Below are 19,696 nucleotides of genomic sequence, written 5' to 3' on the forward strand. Positions count from 1 at the left end.
CCGACTTTTGTTTACTTTACTCAATATTTTTGCATTTAAAGTGACTAATGCAACAGACCTGTTCCCTTTTATAAATTCCTCTGCGTTTTCTCTGACAACACAGAATCTAGCTAGTAGGATATGGATATTACTATTTTTCAGTCATCCTCAGGCACATCATGACTACAATTCTACTTCATGCAACTACAGAAAGCAGAAAAGACATAATTATGCATCTGTCCCTGGGATTGTATTTTAAAGATGCTGTAGAGTTGCAGAGGTATCACGAGGGCCCTTGCCTTCCTGTGGAGATATGTGGCATGAAAGGAAAGCAGTGTGTCTCTGAGGCTCGTGTTCTGCAGTGGTGAGGCTATCCCTTGAACACATGCTTGTATTCTCTTGAAGAGCACAAGATCTTTCAACAGTTTCTTGGAGATCAACAAGGCTGCTTTTGCAGAAATATTTTTGAAGAAAAAGCACATTGAAAAAATTTTCAATTTAAATTTTAATCTGTCACAAACTGACTGGACAGACATGCTTAAATTTTATAACTTTATCTATCTTCTAAGGTTTGGGTTTGGTTCACATCACACCTTCTGGGAACTCCAGGTTGATGATAATGCCCTAAAGTGAATTTGCTGTAACATTTTTGATCCAATGATCAGAAAGAGTGATTTTTTTAGGGTAACAGCATTAATTATTTTGTGGCCATTTCAGTAGTAATAGTAATAGTAATAGTAGTAGTAGTAGTAATAGTAGCAATATTAATATATAATTACAATAATAATAACTACTTGTTATTATTAATAATACCTACTTGTAAACCACTATTCTACATATAGAGATAAAAAGCATACCTAGAGATAGAAAATAAAAGAAAATAATGAGGAAGAGAGGAAGAAAGGGAGAAAGGAGCACAAAGGCAGGAACAAAAATGGAATGACAGATAAAAAGCAGAGGCAGATGTTGACTTATGTAGACTAGAAAAATGCAATTCTTGATTACTCCAGACATCTAAATCCAGAAAAGATTGTCAGGCTTTGAACAAACCCTGCTACTGAGAAATACCTGTGCAGATTCTGCCCACAGTATTCACATTAAGATTTTTAGTCCAAGCAAGGCTCTGCATTTGCTACAGGTTTCTTTGCAGATATGCAACATCTGTAACCACTGACATTCTCCACCTACTAATCTTGTGCGCCCAAAATTAAGTATTCTGAATTGGAATTTGCAACATTAGCCTAACTATATATAAATATAATACATTAGAATAGTTATTTCTGTCTAGTACCTAAGTTGTACTCAGCTAATTCTAACATTGGTATGCTAGAAAGGTTTTATGTCTCAGGTGTGGTTGCTAGGCTAATGGTGTCCTGTAAGACTCACAGCCTCCTATGTTTATGTAAAAGAAAGGTGATGCTGATGGTGCTGAAGGCAGTATGAGCAGAGGAAATGGATGACCTGGGGGTTGTGAAGTACTTCCAGGAACAAGTGGTGACTTCAAAGATGTCTTTTGTTTGTACAAAGGTAGATGCTTCACACTGCCACGTCTGTCCCAGCTTTTGTCCTTCCTCAAGCTTGACCCTCTGATTTGGTTGTTGACTTAAGAAAAAGCACTGCTTGATGAGCTGACCATCATTAGTCTGGTCAACCCCTCAAAAAATAGAAGGAAGACACAGCAGATTGTCTGAGAGCTCAGCAGCAGCTAGATTGAGCTATTTTCTCTATGTGAGTGGTCAGTATGCCTGCCTATCTGATTTTGCAGCTGCTGGATTGATAGAGCACAAAGCAGACAGTGCAGGAGAGGCTTATCTTATTTCTGTGTGTCACTAAATAATTGAGTACAAACAGGGTACAGCCAGGAAGGTGTTTGTAAAGTATAATAATACAGCTGAATCACAGATGAAGAGAATGAAAATAAAATGCAAGAAACAAATGCAAGGAACAAAAAGCTTTCTTGGAAATAGTTGTTCCTTCTCTACCTGCTTAAAATGTGTGAAAAGTCTGGCATCAGTTATATAAACCTGATGCAAGTGTTGCAGCCAGGGAAAAAGCATAATCATAGCAAAAAATACCCCTTTTCTCAGATCATGAGTTTTTTCAGGTTCTGACATTTTGGATTTCACTCTTCAATAATGATCTCTACCTTGTCCTCCCAGGAAGCATCATTACTACTACTACTACTACTATTATTATTATTATTATTATTATTATTATTATTATTATTATTGTTATTGTTATTGTTATTGTTATTGTTATTGTTATTGTTATTGTTATTGTTATTGTTATTGTTATTGTTATTGTTATTGTTATTGTTATATAATGTTCCATTTACTTAAGTTTAAAATTTTTGTTGAATAAATGCTGAAGTACACATGATGAATGATAAAGTGGAGTGATCTAGATGTGTTAGATTTGCAAGACAGAGGAATTTTCACTTCTCAATTCAATGGATAATTTGTATAAAATTATATGCTTATCTGGGATGACATTGCAAGCATCAGAGTTTTGTTCATAAATTTATTTTGACCAAGGTGCTTAATGTGGTATAAGGTACAAAAATCTATTTAAAATGAAGTAGACTACACATGTCTGTGTACATAAAGCAGTAGATTACAAAAGTAGGATACTATTTTATTACTTATTTATGGAGATCCTCTATTGTCATGTTTACATAGAATTCTTCTAAAAAGTTAATGCCAAGACCTAATTTATGCTAAAATAAGAGCATGAGGAGTCACCAAAGCTAAGTAGTCTGGAAGCAGTCTAGGAGACTTCATTTCAGGCCATCCCTGAAAAACACATTGTGTTGGTTAATAGCTCAGAAGTTGGTTTTCAGCTTTCAAAGGAGTATGTACTCTGTCTCAATAAACAAATAAGTCTTAGAATTTTCCCTTAAAGATAGTAAATCTGGTGTCTGAGTTTTCTGGCAAATACGGGCTGCTCTACTCTTTTGGGGGCATTTCATTTTGCAGCTTGGACTGGCGTGTTGCTGGAGTTCTTTGTTCACAAATCATTACGTGAATTTCTCAGAAGCCAGAACGTGTTTTCCAGCAAGCTGCATGGGTCTGTCTATGGAGCTTCACTGGGCAGCCACTGTGAAAGGCCACTTGGTCAAGCCAGAAAGGTCTATGTCCTTGAAAACAACCAGACCTGTGGCACCGAGAGATGTTTGTCACAAAAGCAATTATTCCAAAATAGTGTTTTGAGAGTAAATACACCTTATCTTTTCTTCATTGAATAGAAAATGGAAATTATTGGGAATCAGAATAGGTCCAATCTAAACACCTTAGTAATAAAAAATGGCACATTAACTCCAGCAGTAAAGTGTGTCCCACCTGCTGGTTAAGTTTGTGTTCTTATCACTACCATGGCCATTTTCCACTTAATTTGTTTTCTTGAATAGTTGAAGTTTCAGTGACTACATTAAGCTAACTGATAGTGTCATTGCCTGCTACTGCATTACAAGAAGGAAATTCAGAACGAAGAGAGTGTGGTCTCTGGTCATAGGTTTGTGTGCATGCATTCATTCATGGAACGTATTTCCACCAAGAGGCAAGAGATACAATTTGATTCTTTTCCTGCTGCTCACAACAGCAAGTAATAGATATTTCCTTCTTGCCTCTACTTGCCTTTCTTCTTGCCCTGTTGTTCCTGTACTGCAGTGTATGGTTGCTGTGGCAATCGTGACGGCTGCTCAGGGACAGTGCAAGCCTCACTTCAGCTTTGAGCTGCTGATGGGTATGGCAGTAGGCAGCTCCAGATGACTTAATGTGCAACTTGCAGTTCTGGGGCTGTCAGATTGAAACGAAGGAGGTGTCATGCTGTAGTAACTGAGCACATTGCGCTGAGGTCAAGACAACCTGCATCATGCAGGGACTCGCTATTTATTGTGCTTTCAAAGTGATGCACGGAATAAACAGACTCCACAATCAGAGATAGTTATGTAGTGGGTATGTATTGTCAGCACCCGGCACAAGCCAGACAGCTCTCCTGAAAACTTGTGTCCTGATCCTCAGCTCACTCTGAGCCACATCTTTATTCACAAAGGTGTTCCACATGCAATACATTGGACAATCTTTTCATGTATATTCAACCCCTGGCCCAGCCTGTCCTCGCCTCACATGGTAATCAGATCCATGCCCTTCTGGGCATGCCTTGGTTGCTGTGGCGGTCACACAGGGGTCTTTGGTGGTCTCTGAGGCTGCAGGTTGTGGTCCTCCTCATGACTGAACTTTTGAACTTTTCTCCTTTACGCGTGCACTTTTGGTCCCTTGGTGCTTGTCTAGTACATCTGTTGGCCTTGATCAGCTTGGAGACAGAGGAGCCCCTTTATCTGGGTTCTTTGCATCCCTTGGTCTTCTCTCAGTATTGTTCTTTCTGCAAGAAGCTTCAGAAATTTGCATTTTCCTATGCCCTTTGTACCATGGAAGATGTTTTTTAAGTAAAAAGGGTAAAATTCAACACATAATTCTACAAGCTAAAATTTAAATGCTTAATTCATATTGCTAGCTCAAGTGAACTCCAAAAGTCTCTATTTTACTTTTATGTCAAACAGAGGTGGATCCCCATTTTCCCAAAATACGCAGTGCATGAGAAAGCTGCCTTGCATGGCTAGTATTCAAATGCCAATATTGCCACACTTGTAGGGCTTCGACTCTTCTTAATGGTTACTTACATAAAGTATTGGGAAGCTGTTGAATCATTGTTATGTCCTGGTCCACTTGGAAAAAGTTGTTTGATTTACTCTGAGCAGTGCATGGGGGGAAAAAAAACCCAGCAAAATTCTTGGGAGGTTCAATATCAAACTTTTATTTACAAACTCTAGAACTTTAAAGTAGAATAAGATTCTTGGCTAATTTTAAAATGTAGCAGTTTTGGTTAGAAATTCAACAGTATAAAAGCATAAAAATTAACACTTAAGAAAATGTATAAAGGAAAAGAAGAAGAAGGGAGTATAAGATTAGAAAGCTGTATATTCACCACCTGTGGGTGCAGAGATGAGACCTGATTTTTGCAATTTCTGTATCTGTTGGTTGAAGCCATGATGGCAGCCTCAATCCATTGGAGCTGGGGGAAGCACATGCAGCACAATTCCAGTGGGTTAATGTGGGAATCTCAGTGGGAATGCCCAGGTACCTCAGCTGGAGTAGGGAGTTTTATACTGATCATGTAATACTGTGGATTATGGGACACAACAAGGTTACAGCTGCCTCTCAATTCAGTGTAGTTGAGACAATTATCAGAAAGGATGAGCACCTTCAGGCTACGTGGGAAGCTGAGCCACGGTGTGTAAGGACATCGGCATGATAAAAAGCACTATCCCACCTCCAAGGACTTGCTTCCTTTCAGCCTCTTCCCATATCTTGTTCACCCCCCACCTGTGAGATGGGTGTGCACTCCCTTTGGGGTTACTTGGAGCATCATCAGCGAAGCGTCCTCAGCTTTTGCAAATGGCCATGGCAGGTTTGTTTGAGTCATCAGCATTCCAGCATCTAACTGTGATTTAGCAGTTTCTTTTCTGTATGGTCTACAAATAAGGCTTTGCCTTGATGGCCTCAGATCTGTGTGACTGAAAAGGCTACTGTAGCAAACCTGTTCATGTTTCTGGAAGAGTTTATACAGGGAAGAGTTTGACTTGATCATACTAGAGGCAAAAAACGTTGTGCTTTTCAGCTGGATGTGCAAGCTCAGCGGATTCATATGCTAATTAAATACTGGCTGCAACCATTTGTTAGCAAACACTTTGATCTGAATTAATATTAGCTAAATCAGATGGGCTTTTAAGAATTTACTGGCGTATTGTCGCTTGATTTCTTTGGCCCTTCCCAGAGGTTAGAAGTTCATTTAAGTCTGTTTCTTTTAACAAATTTTTCTTCAGAAAAAAATGAAATCATTTCAGCTAATGTTTTTTAGTGCTGATGTCATATTTCTCTCTTAGGGAAGAACCTGAAGTGGGGTGGGTGTCTTCTCAAACAGGAAAACTCAACTGTAGCTCTCGCAGCATAGCTGCAGTATATAATTTGGCAACAGGAGTTTGGAGCAGGAGAGCATCGTGTAACTGCTGGCCTGCTGGTTGCTAAAACAGCTCTCGTTTCTCCCTTGGAAACACTCTGTGAAATTTACCACATAAAGTGGAATACAATTTGTCCTCTGTGTCCAAATTGATGTGCCAATCCACTTCAGGAATGACTGAAACTCTAGTAATTTTGGAGAAGGTTAAACCTCCTATTCAGCCCATACAAATCAATAGAATTAATCCAGTACTTAGGTTCTACCTCTGTAAGAGTTAAGATAATGTGTAGTGGTTTTTAATTCTCCAAACCCCATCTGATTTCTTTTTTGGTAAAGAACCAAGATCATATTTTGTGTTTTCAGCTGCCAAAAAAGCCAGATAAAGTTAGCTGAAGTTAGTCGTTGACTCCACAGAGAACAAAAATCTAATACTAGGAGTAGGTTTTTTAATGTCAGTAATTAAGAGAACAACCTTCACAAGAAAAAGAGCTATAAATAAAAAAAAATAAATAAAATCAACAACAGCAGGAAAACAAAAAATCCAAAAAGCCCCCCGCCTTCCAAAAAAAAAAAAAAAAGCCAATATAAAAAACCACAACAAAGACAGCTGTTGTATTATGCTGGACCCTGGAAAAGCATTTGATCATGCCATCTGCTTTTCAGCTACTGTCAGATGAGGCAGGGCATCTGCTAATAGAAACTACAAAAATGTCAGACCTACCACAGAAGCAGAAGTGTACAATTTAGTTATTGGGTCTCTCCTGAACTTCTGCTGTGCCATCCTCCTCACATCCGGAACGTGTCTGCAAAGGCCAATATTCCTTTTTTTGCTTATATTCAGTAAGCAAACATTTTCTGTTTTATTTGGTACATACAGTGAAGCCATCTGATAGATACTAAAGCAACTTACTACCAATCTTTTTACTTCCAATCTTCCACAAAATATGTGGTTAAAATTGCAGCTACAAAAATAAAATTTAGAATGTTTCTTCTCCCTCTAAAAATGTAAGTTTGTGAAAATATCCAGTTCCCCATTTACACTACTAACAGATAGACTGGGAAATGCACACTGAATTATACAGCTCTGTAAATTTTCTGGATAAGGAAATTGAAGGAAAGCAGTATCTGGTGGCACAGCAAAATTCCATGTTAGATAATATAAACCAATTTTTGCGATCAGAGAATTGGAAGGGTTCGATGCAGTTTATATACTCCATGATAATATTCAGAAACCTTTAGTTCTGCCAGGATCTGCTGTGTCTGGGAAATCAAAACTTCTTTTATCTTTCTTAGAAAATAAAATTATGCTTTCTGTGGGTTCACATGGGGCAAGGAGACTCATTCATTAGTGCTATAATGTCTCAGCCAGAGACGAGGAGCTCACTGTATGAGATGCAGGGTTTCTGTAGATAAAGCAGGAACTGCAAATTTACTGTCCAGGAATATCTCAGGCTATGTAAACTCCTTTTTCCAGGTATTGCCTATTTAATCTCACCAGAAAACCAGCTAAGAAACTAATGGCTTGTGGCTATTTTTATTGCTTGGTCTCTGCGTGTTGTCATGACACTGTCAGCCTCAATACAGAAAAGCCATATGTCTGCATCATCCACAGCAAAGCAATTTGGGCATCCACATCTCATCAGACTGTTTGAAAACTGTTGCAAAGGAAAAGCAGAAATTGAAGTTTAACATGGAGCAACAGTCTCCAACATCAATACTGTTGCCACCCAATTAACTCACAAAACTTCCTTCTCAGGTCAGCATTTTCAGTTCAAAAGACACGTGTGCATGTAAGACTTGCAGGCAATATTTGTATGGCCATGACTTGTATTACACAATTTTTCAGGATATACATCAATGGGAATAACCAAACTGAATTCTTGTTTTCTTAGAGTAGCAGAATTTCCATCTCAGTGAGGAACTTTCTCCATAACTTGTGACTTTTATGTTTCAGAAAAATATCCATTATGGCAGTGCCTTGCCAATACCTCCAAGAACTCTTTCTATAGTAGAGGAGTTGCAGGAAGTGAACTACATTACACTTCCTCCACATTTCTGGTCTGAATCAGGGTAATGGAAGACCTTGGATTATACCAATGTGTGAATGAAGCTGTCTATCTCAGCAGTTAAAACAATTACTCTCTTTTGGCTGACCTTAACAAGTTTCTGTTAAGTCTACATGAAATCACATCTCTGCTTAAGGCCCCAGTCTGTGATGTACACAGCCCAGAGTTTTAAAGGACAGTGTCTGGCTTGTATTAACCTGCTTATATGCTTTGTGACCTACAATTTATACTTACTCATCAATCTACAACTTTAACCACAGGGACTGTTAATTCAGGCAGTGAAGTGTCCTAATGTACCAGTATGAAACCTTTGTGTAAGGGAAAAGAAACAGGTTTACTAGCAAAACATTTTTGGTCATTTATTCCACTGGAAAAAAGGCAAATTCTATTCCAAAATCTTGATAGTACTGTAAGACTTAAACAGTATGTGCACATCATTTTTTTTTTTTTAATGGGACAGAGCTGTGAGATTTACATAACCTGTTCTCTCAGTCATTTAGGCTGTCTCAGATGCCCAGTCTGGAAGGAAAGGTACCAAGCACAGGGAAAGCCAAACATTTACAGTAACCTACATCAATTGATGGCTCAATTGCAGAATTGCTGTCTTTCTTATAAGCTCTGATTTTTTTGCTTGTTCCCTGCTTTTTTCATAGACCATTGGGTCTATGAAAAATCAAATCAAAACATGAACTGTTGCAGTGCTGGCTCAATGAAGGAAAGGTAAAATTTTTGAAATTTTGCAACCAACATTCAAACTTCTCTCCTCATATTTCCTTATTTGGAATTCTCTTTTGTATTCCTCAAAATAGCAAGCTACCAAAGTTATGTTTTCCCTGAACACAATTCCCTCTAATCTTTCTGTTCCTGAATTTTCTCTTATCTGGCCATCCCTCTTCTTCTGCAGTATGACCCACTGACTCACCTGCTCACTTTGATCTTTGTTATGCCTCCACTTCAAATAGTTTTTCCCCTGTGTTAAAAAGTGTTATTCCTTCCAAGAAAAAGGGAAATTCTTTCCCACCTTACCTGAACCATTTTGACAATTTGCATTACTGACCTCCTTTAATGATTTCTTTTATCAAACTCTCATTTTTATTTTCAGGATAATTTTCTGCTGGAATATTTAAGTAGGCCTAGCTAAATTATGAATGTCAACATGTACTCTGGAAGCAATTGCCTATTTAGCCAAACCAAACTGTGTTCTAAAACAGGAGACTTTCAGGTTGCACTCACAATTGCATCTCTGTTATTTTTAGAAAAGGGAGAGGTTTTATTCTTAATTATATAACTGAGATGCATAAGAAAAGTTTGTATGTCAGAGGTGAAATTCATGTTTCAGAGGTGAAATTTAAAGACACTAAAAGATCTTCTGTAGGTAGCTACAAAAAATCACTTCAAATATTTTTTAAACCACTATATAGTTTCTCCTGGTGTCATAATGAAATGACGATGAGAAAAAAAATTACATCTCAGAAATCATGAATAATTTGCAGCATTCTTAGAGCACTAAGTTTCTAAAGCAAGCACGCATGGTGCTTTCTTTGCTTTCATCACTGCTGTCCTGATTTTTTCCTTCATCTTCAGCTATCCATTGTCTAGTCAGCAGGTACAGTGAATTTGAGGTTTAAAGAATTATTTTTCTCCTTCATGTCTTGTCTCTTTCATGACACAGGGTAAAACATCTTTCTGTACAATCGTGCACATCACTCTCCCTCTCCAAGCAAATACATGCTAAAAATCTGACTATGTTTCAACTCTCTCTTCAAACTCTGGTTGAGGTTTACCATACTGTAAAAAACTAAATTTTCACATGTTACAGAATAAATACAAGTGCAGCCTTGTGATACATAGCTATTCAAATTTAATCCTGGCACCTTACAGTTACCTCAAACAGAATAAGCTCTTCCATCTCTGTGTGATTTTCAGAACAAATCCTAGAAGGAAGAAAGTTCTGTGTTTGGAGGGAAAGACTTACTTTTTGGCTAGTCAAGTCAGGAGAAGAGGAACAGAATATGCTGGTACTTCAAAAGAATGTTTATGATCTGTCATTCATTTTACCAAACACCGCTTTAGACTATTTCAGAGTAGTTTTTAGATTCATTACCATCCCATGGCCTGGGAAATTTTACTGTTGATGATTATTGTCTGTTGCTCTTGCTTCTCATTCTAGGGGTAAAATCTACTTTGCCCATGTGGAGTACAAACTTATACATACTGCCCAATGCATAGCAGCTCATATGGATGAAAGTTAATAGTTTATATATCCACCTAGGCCTGAATGTGGCAAACTGTGACACAGTTATGGTGTATTAGGCAGCATTCTTTAAAGCAAAACAAACTTCTGTGTTTTAGTTGCTAATCTGGACACTGGTTTTCCAGAAACAGTCTGGAAAGTCTGTTTGATATTCACTGCTGTCAAATAAAATACTGTTACCTGACTTTGCCTTTAGGAGCCCAGTGCAATGTCAGCATGAAGGCAGAAAAAATAAAAGAATGAATGAAACACATAAGACTAAACTGATCCTGCTGAGTCAGAAACTATGTGCAAGAAAAGGAAAGAAAAAGTAATCTGTCAAACAAGGATGGAACAGATTATAAACAGAGAGCAAAGCAGTTTTAAAATAAGTGCTTTTGGTAGAGTCCAAGGTCAGATAATACTTTCCTTCTGCTTCCCCCCAGCACCTCTCCAGCCTCCTTCCACCTTGCCTTGTAGCCTGCTGCTCTTCTTTACTCCATCTTCTTGGGTTTTACTTGCTTTCTACCTGCCCTGTCTGAAAATTAGGTTTCTGCCCTGCTGGACTGTAATTATTGCTGGCAACTACCACAGTGTGCTGTAATCCTGCTTGCAAAGGCTCAGTTTTGGCTCAGTGATTTCCTGCCACATTTTCCTAGGCAGAATGAGGATGCAGTTAGTTTATTTTCCTTGAAATTAATCCTGTTCACATTAAGATACTTCGGTAAAATCTGCAGTAAGGTAGAACCTTCCCAGCTTTTTGTCACTGGGTTTGTTTGCTTGTAGTTTGCTGGTTTGTGGTCTGTTGATTTGTTGTTTGTGGGGGGAGACTTAGTGGGGGAGGCAGGGGAGCATGTGTCTCTTCCTTCTTTTAAGGGCAAATCTCTTGCATTTTACTTAGGCAGTTTGTGTGGAGGAAAATGAGAGGTAGCTTGTTACAGCAAAAATTTGACTGTCGGGTTCCAAGCACATCCACCTGGATGGAGTCCAGCTGCCCCAGCTTTGAAAGTATCTGCTACTGTATTTTGCAAGGAGATCACTATGGACACACTAAAAGAATTCAAGACATTTAGCAGGAATCCAGTTGCCTATCAAGAGCTTTGCAGATTTTTTGGGAAACCTCTACTGATGAATCCTCTGCCTGTTTTACATATGTCTTTCTGAAGATCTATCTCTTCAGTGCAGTGCAATAAAATTTTGTGTTTGTAAGGAATGGTAAACCCAGCTTCTGCTGTATTTGCAAAGAAGAAAAGAAAGATACTTTATCTAAAAAAACTATTTTCTGTTGGAAATCGCAGTTACTCACTGAGATTACTCAGAAAATTACCTGAAAAAGCTGTTTCAAGCCTATAAATACTGTGAACTCTGAGGAAAGAAAGGAGGAAATAGGAAAAAGACCATCTCCAAATTACCCAGTGGGGTGGCAGAGGAACAGAAAAAAATGTTGTTTGAAAACAAGTGAGTTTAAAAACAACAATTGAAAATAGCAGCCACACAGAGGTAGTAATGTGAGCTCAAATCCCTGTGGGAAAAAAAAAGAGTACTTGATTTTGGGGTTTCTTTTCTTCTTTAAGAAAAGTTGGTTGAAGTAAGTTACTTTAAGAAGTAAGTTGGTTTTTAGCTCAAAACAAATAGCAGAGTAGGGTAAGTGATAGTTCTACTCTCTAACACATTTTCATTATGTTCCTATGAAAAATAGGAAACATTTTCATAGATACAATGTGAAACAGAACAGCACAGACAAAATTTCTTTTTAAATTAATCTTCCCTCTTTCGCAACAATACAGAAGAATGTCTAGTGGTAGTTTGACTAAAACTGCAACTCTTACCCACTTATTTCTTCTTGGTACATGAGCGAGTCCTTAGCATATATTACTTTTAAATACAAGTTTCTTGGAATTTATTACTTTGTAATGAAGTGTCCTGGATTCCATGTACACACCTTACTAGTTTGTTCTTCCTTCTGTATTTTTTTCTTCTAAAGTTGTCCAGAGGGTACAACTCAACAACAGGCTTAAAGGCTCTGCAGTAGGTAGGTGCTCTTAGGCACCTTCTCTTCACTGAAAGAAGTAAGGCTTTTCCTTTTCTTGGCAATGAGTTATTAAATGGGTTTCTAAGACTTTAATTTTCTGTTATTTTTGCATCTACTAAGATGGAAGACACTCATCCAGAAAGAGGTAGCTGAGAATAGAGCTTGAACCCAGATATTTTCCTTTAGTGCAGCATGTTTTCTAGTGCAGTAGCATCTGTATCCCATTTTAACAAGGTTCAGCCAATGTCCTCAGTGTGTTCATTACCAGTTCTCTGCAGAGAATCACCCACCAATGTGCTTGTAAGTTGCACTGGCAGGTTGTGACTTACATTAATGACTCTTGGAGTTGACGACATTGGAAATATAAAATTCTTACCTGTTAACTCAGGGGAAATAAAACACTAGAACAAGAGGTCTCCAGCAAACAGATAGGTTTTTTGAAATCTAAAGGTATTGGACATTTCTAAATGTGAATTCTGCATAAGTACTTTAGGAAGTGTCTGCATTTCCTCTTGTCTCTGACTACAGAAATTAAAGGTTGCTATATAAACCTTCCATGCTTGCAGAAAAATGTCTTTTATCAACCCATCAATATCTGGAAGCAGGTAAAAAATCTCTCAGTGCAAGGGAATAACAGTGAGAGGCATCTATGCTGAAGGAGAGGTGGATGCCACCCAGCCAACTGCTGTGGATGGGTAGATCAAACAGCCCTGTGTCTGCAGATATCTATAGTGCAACGTGGTGGATATATTCTCAGATTTTCTGCTGTGTTCTGCTTTTCAGCCCAGGCTCCAGCCAGACTGTTTATTTGGGGTTGGTTCTGTGATCTCACTGACAGCCTCACACGACAGGGTTGCCCTCAGTTACTCCTCCTTACTGAGTATCTGCCTGGACAAAAGCTCAGTTGCCTTAAACAGGAGGAATGCCTCTGCCACAGAGACCCAGCAGCTATGGATAGTGGCAGTAAATCTAAACCATAGGAAGAGGCTGGACATATTTGTTTACTGCCTCTGTGAATGCAGAAAATACAGAAGTCCACAGTGCCAGCTGAGTCTTTGAGGTCCTAAACTCAGAACATTTTGAAATTAAATTAGCTTTTCGTTGACAGCCAGCTGAACATGAGCCAGCAGTTTGCCTAGGTGGCCAATAAGGCCAGTGGCATACTGGCTTATATCAGCAACAGTGTGGCCAGCAGGACCAGGGCAGTGACCATCTCCCTGTGCTCAGCCTGAGGTGTGAGTCACTCCCTGAGGCTTCACCTTGAGTCCTGTGTTTGGTTTTGGGTCAGAAGTTGTGTTAGGGGAGGTTCAGGCTGGATATTAGAAGAAGGTTCTTCATTGAGAAGGTGTTTGGGCACTGGAACAGGTTCCCCAGGGAAGTGGTCTCAATACTAAATCTGAAAGAGCTCAAGGAGCATTTGGACAATACCCACAGTGACTCTTGGGGTATCTGTGCAGGTCTAGGAGATGTTACTCGATGATCCTTGTGCATCCCTTCCAATTCAGGATATTCTGTGTTATTGTGGTAATGTGAGGTGCTGAGTCATGTCCAGACAAGAGCAGCAGAGCTGGTGAAGGGCCTGGAGCACAAATCTGACCAGGATCAGCTGGGGAAGCTGAAGGTATTTAGCCTGGAGCAAAGGAGCTGCCCTCTCTCTCTAGAGCTGCCTAAAAGGTGATTGTGGTGATGCAGGGATCAGTTTCTTCTTCCAGGTAAGAGGTGGGAGACATAGGGTTGGATTGGATATTAGGAAACAAATCTTCACTGAAAGGCTTGTCAAGCATTGGACCAGGCTGTCCAAGGAAGTGGTTGAGTCACCATTACTGGAGGTATTTAAAAGATGAGTTGATGAGGCACATGGTTTAGGGGTGGACTTGGCAGTGCTGTGTTAATAGTTTAACTGGATGATCTTAGACACCTTTCCAAACTAAAAAATCCTATGATTATATGATTGTATGAAGTATCATTTTTTTTCCTTAGTTCTGTCTGAAATTCAAGTTCAATATCAGACATGACCCCAAAATTATAATTTTAGTGTGAGTCTGAGCAATCTTTCAATTTCCATCTTTTTTTCCCCAATTATTTGTCTTCTTTATTTTACTACTTGAATTATGCTAGGCCTTTTAAAAAATAATAAAGCAACAGTTTATGTGGAAGGACAGCCTTTTTATTCTAATGTAACTAATTTACTTATTTCCATTTTATTTTTAATACAGCAACACTTCATTCTTCTGATGGGTTTATTTTTCTGATGCATGCACAGGAGAGGGCTGAAAAAGAAATTGGAAATTTAAGGTTATATGTGGTCCAATGTCAGAAAAGTACTTTCTTTAATTTTCCTGTGGTGATAAGCTGTTCAGTGCTTGCAATTTACATGATTACTTTTTATTAAGCTGGGAGTTCACTGATCATGTGTTTAGATTGAGATGTTGTTTGTTCCTCCTTCAAACTCTGTTGTCCATTATATTCAGTCCCCAATGTGCAGGCTGCCTCTTCTGATGCCTAAAGACAGAGAAGGATATTTTGCAGTTTTGTGCTACCTCCAAGTTTGTTATCTGTGGAAGGGATGAACATCATGACCATGTAGAGCAGAAGGTCTGATCTCATCAGCTCACATACTGATTGAGTTTTGATATGATACATAGAAATGTGTATTTCTATTCACACTACCTGTTGGCAGAGTGCCTGCATTGCAAGGAAAGCTTCATTGCCAGTAATCATGGAAATAGAAAAAAAAAAAATAGAAAATTACAATGAAACATTTCTTTACAAGAATATTATCAAGCCTGGAACAGGCTCCTAGAGAGGTGGTTGATGTTCCATGCTTGCCAGTGTTTAAGAGGCATTTGGACAATGCCCTTAGTACCAGGCTTCAACTTTTGGCCAGCCTTCATCAGGCAGTTGGAAAAGATCACAGCTGAGGGTCCCTTCCAGCTGAAAAAATCTATTCTGTTACAATTCTATTCCTATTCCAATTCTATTCTATTCTATTCCATTCTGAAGTTGAGTTGTGGGGATAGACATCAAGTAGTTTGCCAGAAACATCAGTAAATTCCAGAGAGAGAGAGAGAAATCACTTCATTAAAGTATCATTTATGCTTTGTATTGAGAGCACTGTGAAGGATTAAATCAAGTCTAACTTGGAAATAGTGTACTGGGGAAATACTTGGAAATAGTAGCTGGGGAGGTTGCCTAACATAAGACATGCCTTACATCACCTAACTCAATTGACTACTTGAGCTAAGCCAGTTTCCTATTCCTTTATCCAGTTTGCATTTTAGCCTCTAAGATGCTGTTCTAGCGATATCAAAGCCTCTGAAACTCCTGGAGCTCTAGGATCTAATGAAGGTAGAATAGGTGCTAAAGGAGAGCTGCACTGGATTTCCTGAGTTACACTTTTTAGCTGTCAGACTGGAGCTTATCACTGAAGTTTTGCCATGTCTTTCAGACCTTGTATCTCTCCTTCTTCTGTGATGGTAGACAGTTCTTGGTGCCCTGATGTTTGCTCAATATCAGATGCTTCTGCAGTTCAATGCTGTATGAGTAGGAATCTAGGAACATGGAAACAAGAGATGTTGCTCAATATGAATGTAAAAAATGCTTATGTTAATTCCTAATTCAAGGTGTCACTTATTCTAAAAAAAAAAGGAATTGAGACACTCCATACTGACAAAAGAAAAAACAGACAAGTTTTTAGATCAAAATGATGGCATAGTTTTCATGAGTAAAGGAAAGGCACAAATAAAAAACTGTAATCTATGTTGCTTGATAAGAAGCAGAGATTCAAAAAAAAAAAAAAAGCTATTGCTGTGGCAACAAAAGGAGCAAGGGGATTTACACTCCTGTATGTTTCAGTGCAGTCTTAACCAAGAGTGACTCTGTCTAGAAAGAACAGCTGCACATTCATTCTTATAATTTATAAATTGTGTATTTCACCTCCCTGCCTCAGAGCCTATAACTCAGAGTGATAGGTCATTGACCATACATGGCTGAAGGTGTTCCTGGACCTGATAGAAGCACAATTCTTAGATTATTTATCAAAAGCTCTCCTGTACAGAATCTCAAGGTTGAATAGGTTTCTAATATTGCTTGAAAATATTTATTCTATTCCATATGCCATCAATTAGGTCCACACTCATAATATACCTAAATCTTTCTCATAATCTGTTGAGAACATTAAGTCTAATGTCAGTCTAATACAGGAATATTCCTTCATCTCTAGTTTCATCCTGTGTCACTGAATGCCTTTTTCCATATGAAGATTAATACAATTTATATCTTACCAAATTATATGTCGCAAAATACACTCTATATTATTCCTACTTAATAAACTTATCATAAAGCAAATAAAGTAAGGTTATCTCATAGACATCAGGACATTTCAAGATTCAAGTCATGCTGCCCTAATTTGTTTTTTTTTTTAATTACCGTTGTCTCAATAATGGTATTGTCTATTAATATTGCAGATCACAGTTTTTCGAATGGGATCAGAAGGACACCAGGATATTGATTTAGCTATCCTGACAGCACTACTAAAAGGTAACCGAGTTGAGTGAGTCTATATCAATCCAGTTTGTGTCTCTCTTGTCCTGAAACCTGCAGTTATTGACATATCTATCAAGATGATAAATCTATACTGGGAAACTGAAGTATGCTTCTTGCTCTAACTGCTTTATACAAATCCAGCTCTTTCTTTAATGTTTAAACAGCTATTGTTTTTTCTTTCTGAATTTTTGTTCTCCACAATCACTGATGTGTCACAAGAAATATCAGTGGTGACTCCCTACACCAGTCACTTGAGAAGCTCAGTATTTATGAGAAAACAGCCAAAGAATTCCTCAGATTTAGATTACCTTGGTAGCTAGAACATCCATCCAGATAAAGCTGGCTCTATTGTCAAAGTAAGAGGTTATCTGTAGTCATCCCTAGGAAGGCCTGGAAGTAGTGTGAGGCTCCTTTCAGCCTCCACTTGTAGAGTTAAGAATGTAGTTATTGGAATGGTTGGGCTTTTAATCTTAAATTTGGCTGGTGGTTACATTTTTCTAAGCCATTACATGTTACACTTCTGGTCTTAAAATGTTGACTTGAAATAGATTTGCTGTTGCTACAGTTCATGATAGACCCTGGTCTATATCAATTAATAAATTAATTCAAAACAAGAATCAAGAATTTCATCCATCACCAAATTTCTTCTTTTTGTCCCTTGGAAATAATAAAATTCCAGGTTTGATTTTTATCTTAATGTAACTGAATCCTTCATTATCTTCAGTGTGAAGATATTCTCTTCACATTTTTTGTTAAGACAATCCCTGAAAGTACTGCTCTTGCTTTCTATAAATAAGGAAAAGAATGTCTTAGAGTTGTGATTCAGCTTTTTCTAAATGTGTTTTCAAGATCTGTATCCCAACATAGATCCCTGGAGTCTTCTGAAAACTGACTCTTGGAAGCTGAAGAAAATAAGTCATCTGCCTGTGAGGGATTTTTTTTCTATTTGAAATGTTCTTTTGCAGTATTTACATGAGCAATTGTTTTAGTGGTTGTATTCTCAGCATACAAGCAGTCCTCCTTAGTCTGGAATATCCATTTTGCAAGTACTTAATTGGTGCTGTTGACCCCTTAGTAAAATAAAGTTTCCTTTCCTCTTCATGTATAAGAAACTTTCATTAGCTCAGGAGGTGCCTGGATCTGTGTAAGTATTTCAACATCTCCTTTCATGCCTGTCTGAGAACCTTGATTTGAAAATCTGCGGATGGCAGCAGCATTTGTTTCTTGCTCAAGAAAGAGCCAGAGGAACTAAGACTTACACCTCATCTTCCCTGCTCCTCAGGACTTTCTGATTATGAAGGTTTCAATGAAGATCAGATTCATCAAGCGCCTCTGGTTCACATAAGCCTTCTGATTGCAAGGTGTTTAATCAATATGTGTAAAAATGAGATCTGTTGTCTCAGCCAAGTCGGTTGTCCACCATGTCTTTGCACCAAGTGTTCTGGCCCACCTGGAAAGAAACACTGATTTTCTGAAAATACAACTCACTAGCCTGATGGATACTTGCGTTTTTCATCAAAGTCTAGGGTAGCAATGCTGAACTACTTGTCTATTGCTGTTTAATAAGTGACTTCTTTACAATAGGTAAAATAAATAGAAATTAGTTTTTCATGCTGTTGGAATTTTCATGGCCCTGAAATTTTCACGACATTGGAGTTTCCACGGCATTGAAAACTTACTTCCTACATTTTATTGTCTCTAAAATTAAAAAAAAAATAATAATAATTTTAATAAATTAAGATATTTAAAGACTGAGTCTGAGTTATCTTGACATTCATAAATTTAAATTTAAAAATTCATCTCTTCCTGCTCTCAAGTACTGTGTAAAAAAAAGGAGCAGAGCAATGTACAAAACTGGTGAGTGATTACCAGTAACTTTTTTTCAGTCTTCTTGATGAGGAGTTTTTGGTAGTGCAAGAGAAGCATATCAGCTAATGACCCACCTCACCCTTGCATGAGTGATTTGGCCACGGAGGAGTGGAACAAGGGTTTGGAAACACAAAGTATCACTTCCTATTGGCAGTGTAAAATTTGTGATCAGCTAATCTCTTTTTAAACCCACACCAGACACACTGCCAATTTGGGAGCTGTCCTGGACAGCATATTCCACAAGCCCCAAACCCAGCACCACATATTATTTCTTTGTTTGTTTTCACAAGTCTCTTGTTTAATCTTGTCAGCAAGATCGATCTTTCTTGGAAGTGATCTTCAATAAGCTACAGAATGGCATCCAAACTGGTTATCAATTTACATTGCATGGATGTCACAACAGCATATGGTTTGCAAATTCTTTTTTTTTTTTTTAATGTTGAGAGACCCAAATGTGGGAAGTAAGTTTGCAAAGGCATGAGTTTATAGCAGGCAAGTTTATCAATACAGTTTAACTGTTTGTGCTCTCTTGATTTGAGCAGTTGGAACTCACACCATAGTGGATGTTGTCCTTTTGCAGCTGCTAGCGAAGCAGAAGGCATATGACAGGGAAGTTAAGACAGCATATGGAGATGGTCTTAAAAAATACTTGTTTTGAAGTGGCTTCAAAGATCCTAGTTCACGGAGCTGTTGCAATGTCTGCAGCAGACTAGTGCCAGCCGTGTTTCAGAGGGTGCTCCAGAAGCCTCCCCAGTGCAACTGTCAGCACTGGGAAAGAGAGAGGTGCTGTGTGGTATGTGCACACAGTGATACCACTGCCATGTACCTGCTGGGTTAAACCATGTCAGGCTACAGCAGAGCTGAAGTTCTGCATACTTTCCAGCCTGTGAGTAAGTCATGATTCATGCTCACTCAATAGCCATCATGTAGTATCAGATGGTCAAGGGTAGTCTGCCA

General features: G+C 38.3%; 1 protein-coding gene across 1 annotated transcript in view; it reads left to right on the plus strand.

Annotated features, from left to right (window-relative positions):
• The window catches only part of TRPM3 (transient receptor potential cation channel subfamily M member 3), a 261,595-nt gene that overhangs the window by 179,766 nt on the left and 62,133 nt on the right, over window positions 1-19,696 (plus strand). Inside the window, exon 9 of the mRNA XM_050986919.1 lies at window positions 16,792-16,864. Coding sequence (XP_050842876.1) covers window positions 16,792-16,864 — 73 coding nt within the window. The remainder of the gene's footprint in view (window positions 1-16,791; window positions 16,865-19,696) is intronic.

The sequence above is a fragment of the Serinus canaria genome, chromosome Z (genome assembly GCF_022539315.1).
Source record: "Serinus canaria isolate serCan28SL12 chromosome Z, serCan2020, whole genome shotgun sequence".
NCBI lineage: Eukaryota > Metazoa > Chordata > Aves > Passeriformes > Fringillidae > Serinus > Serinus canaria.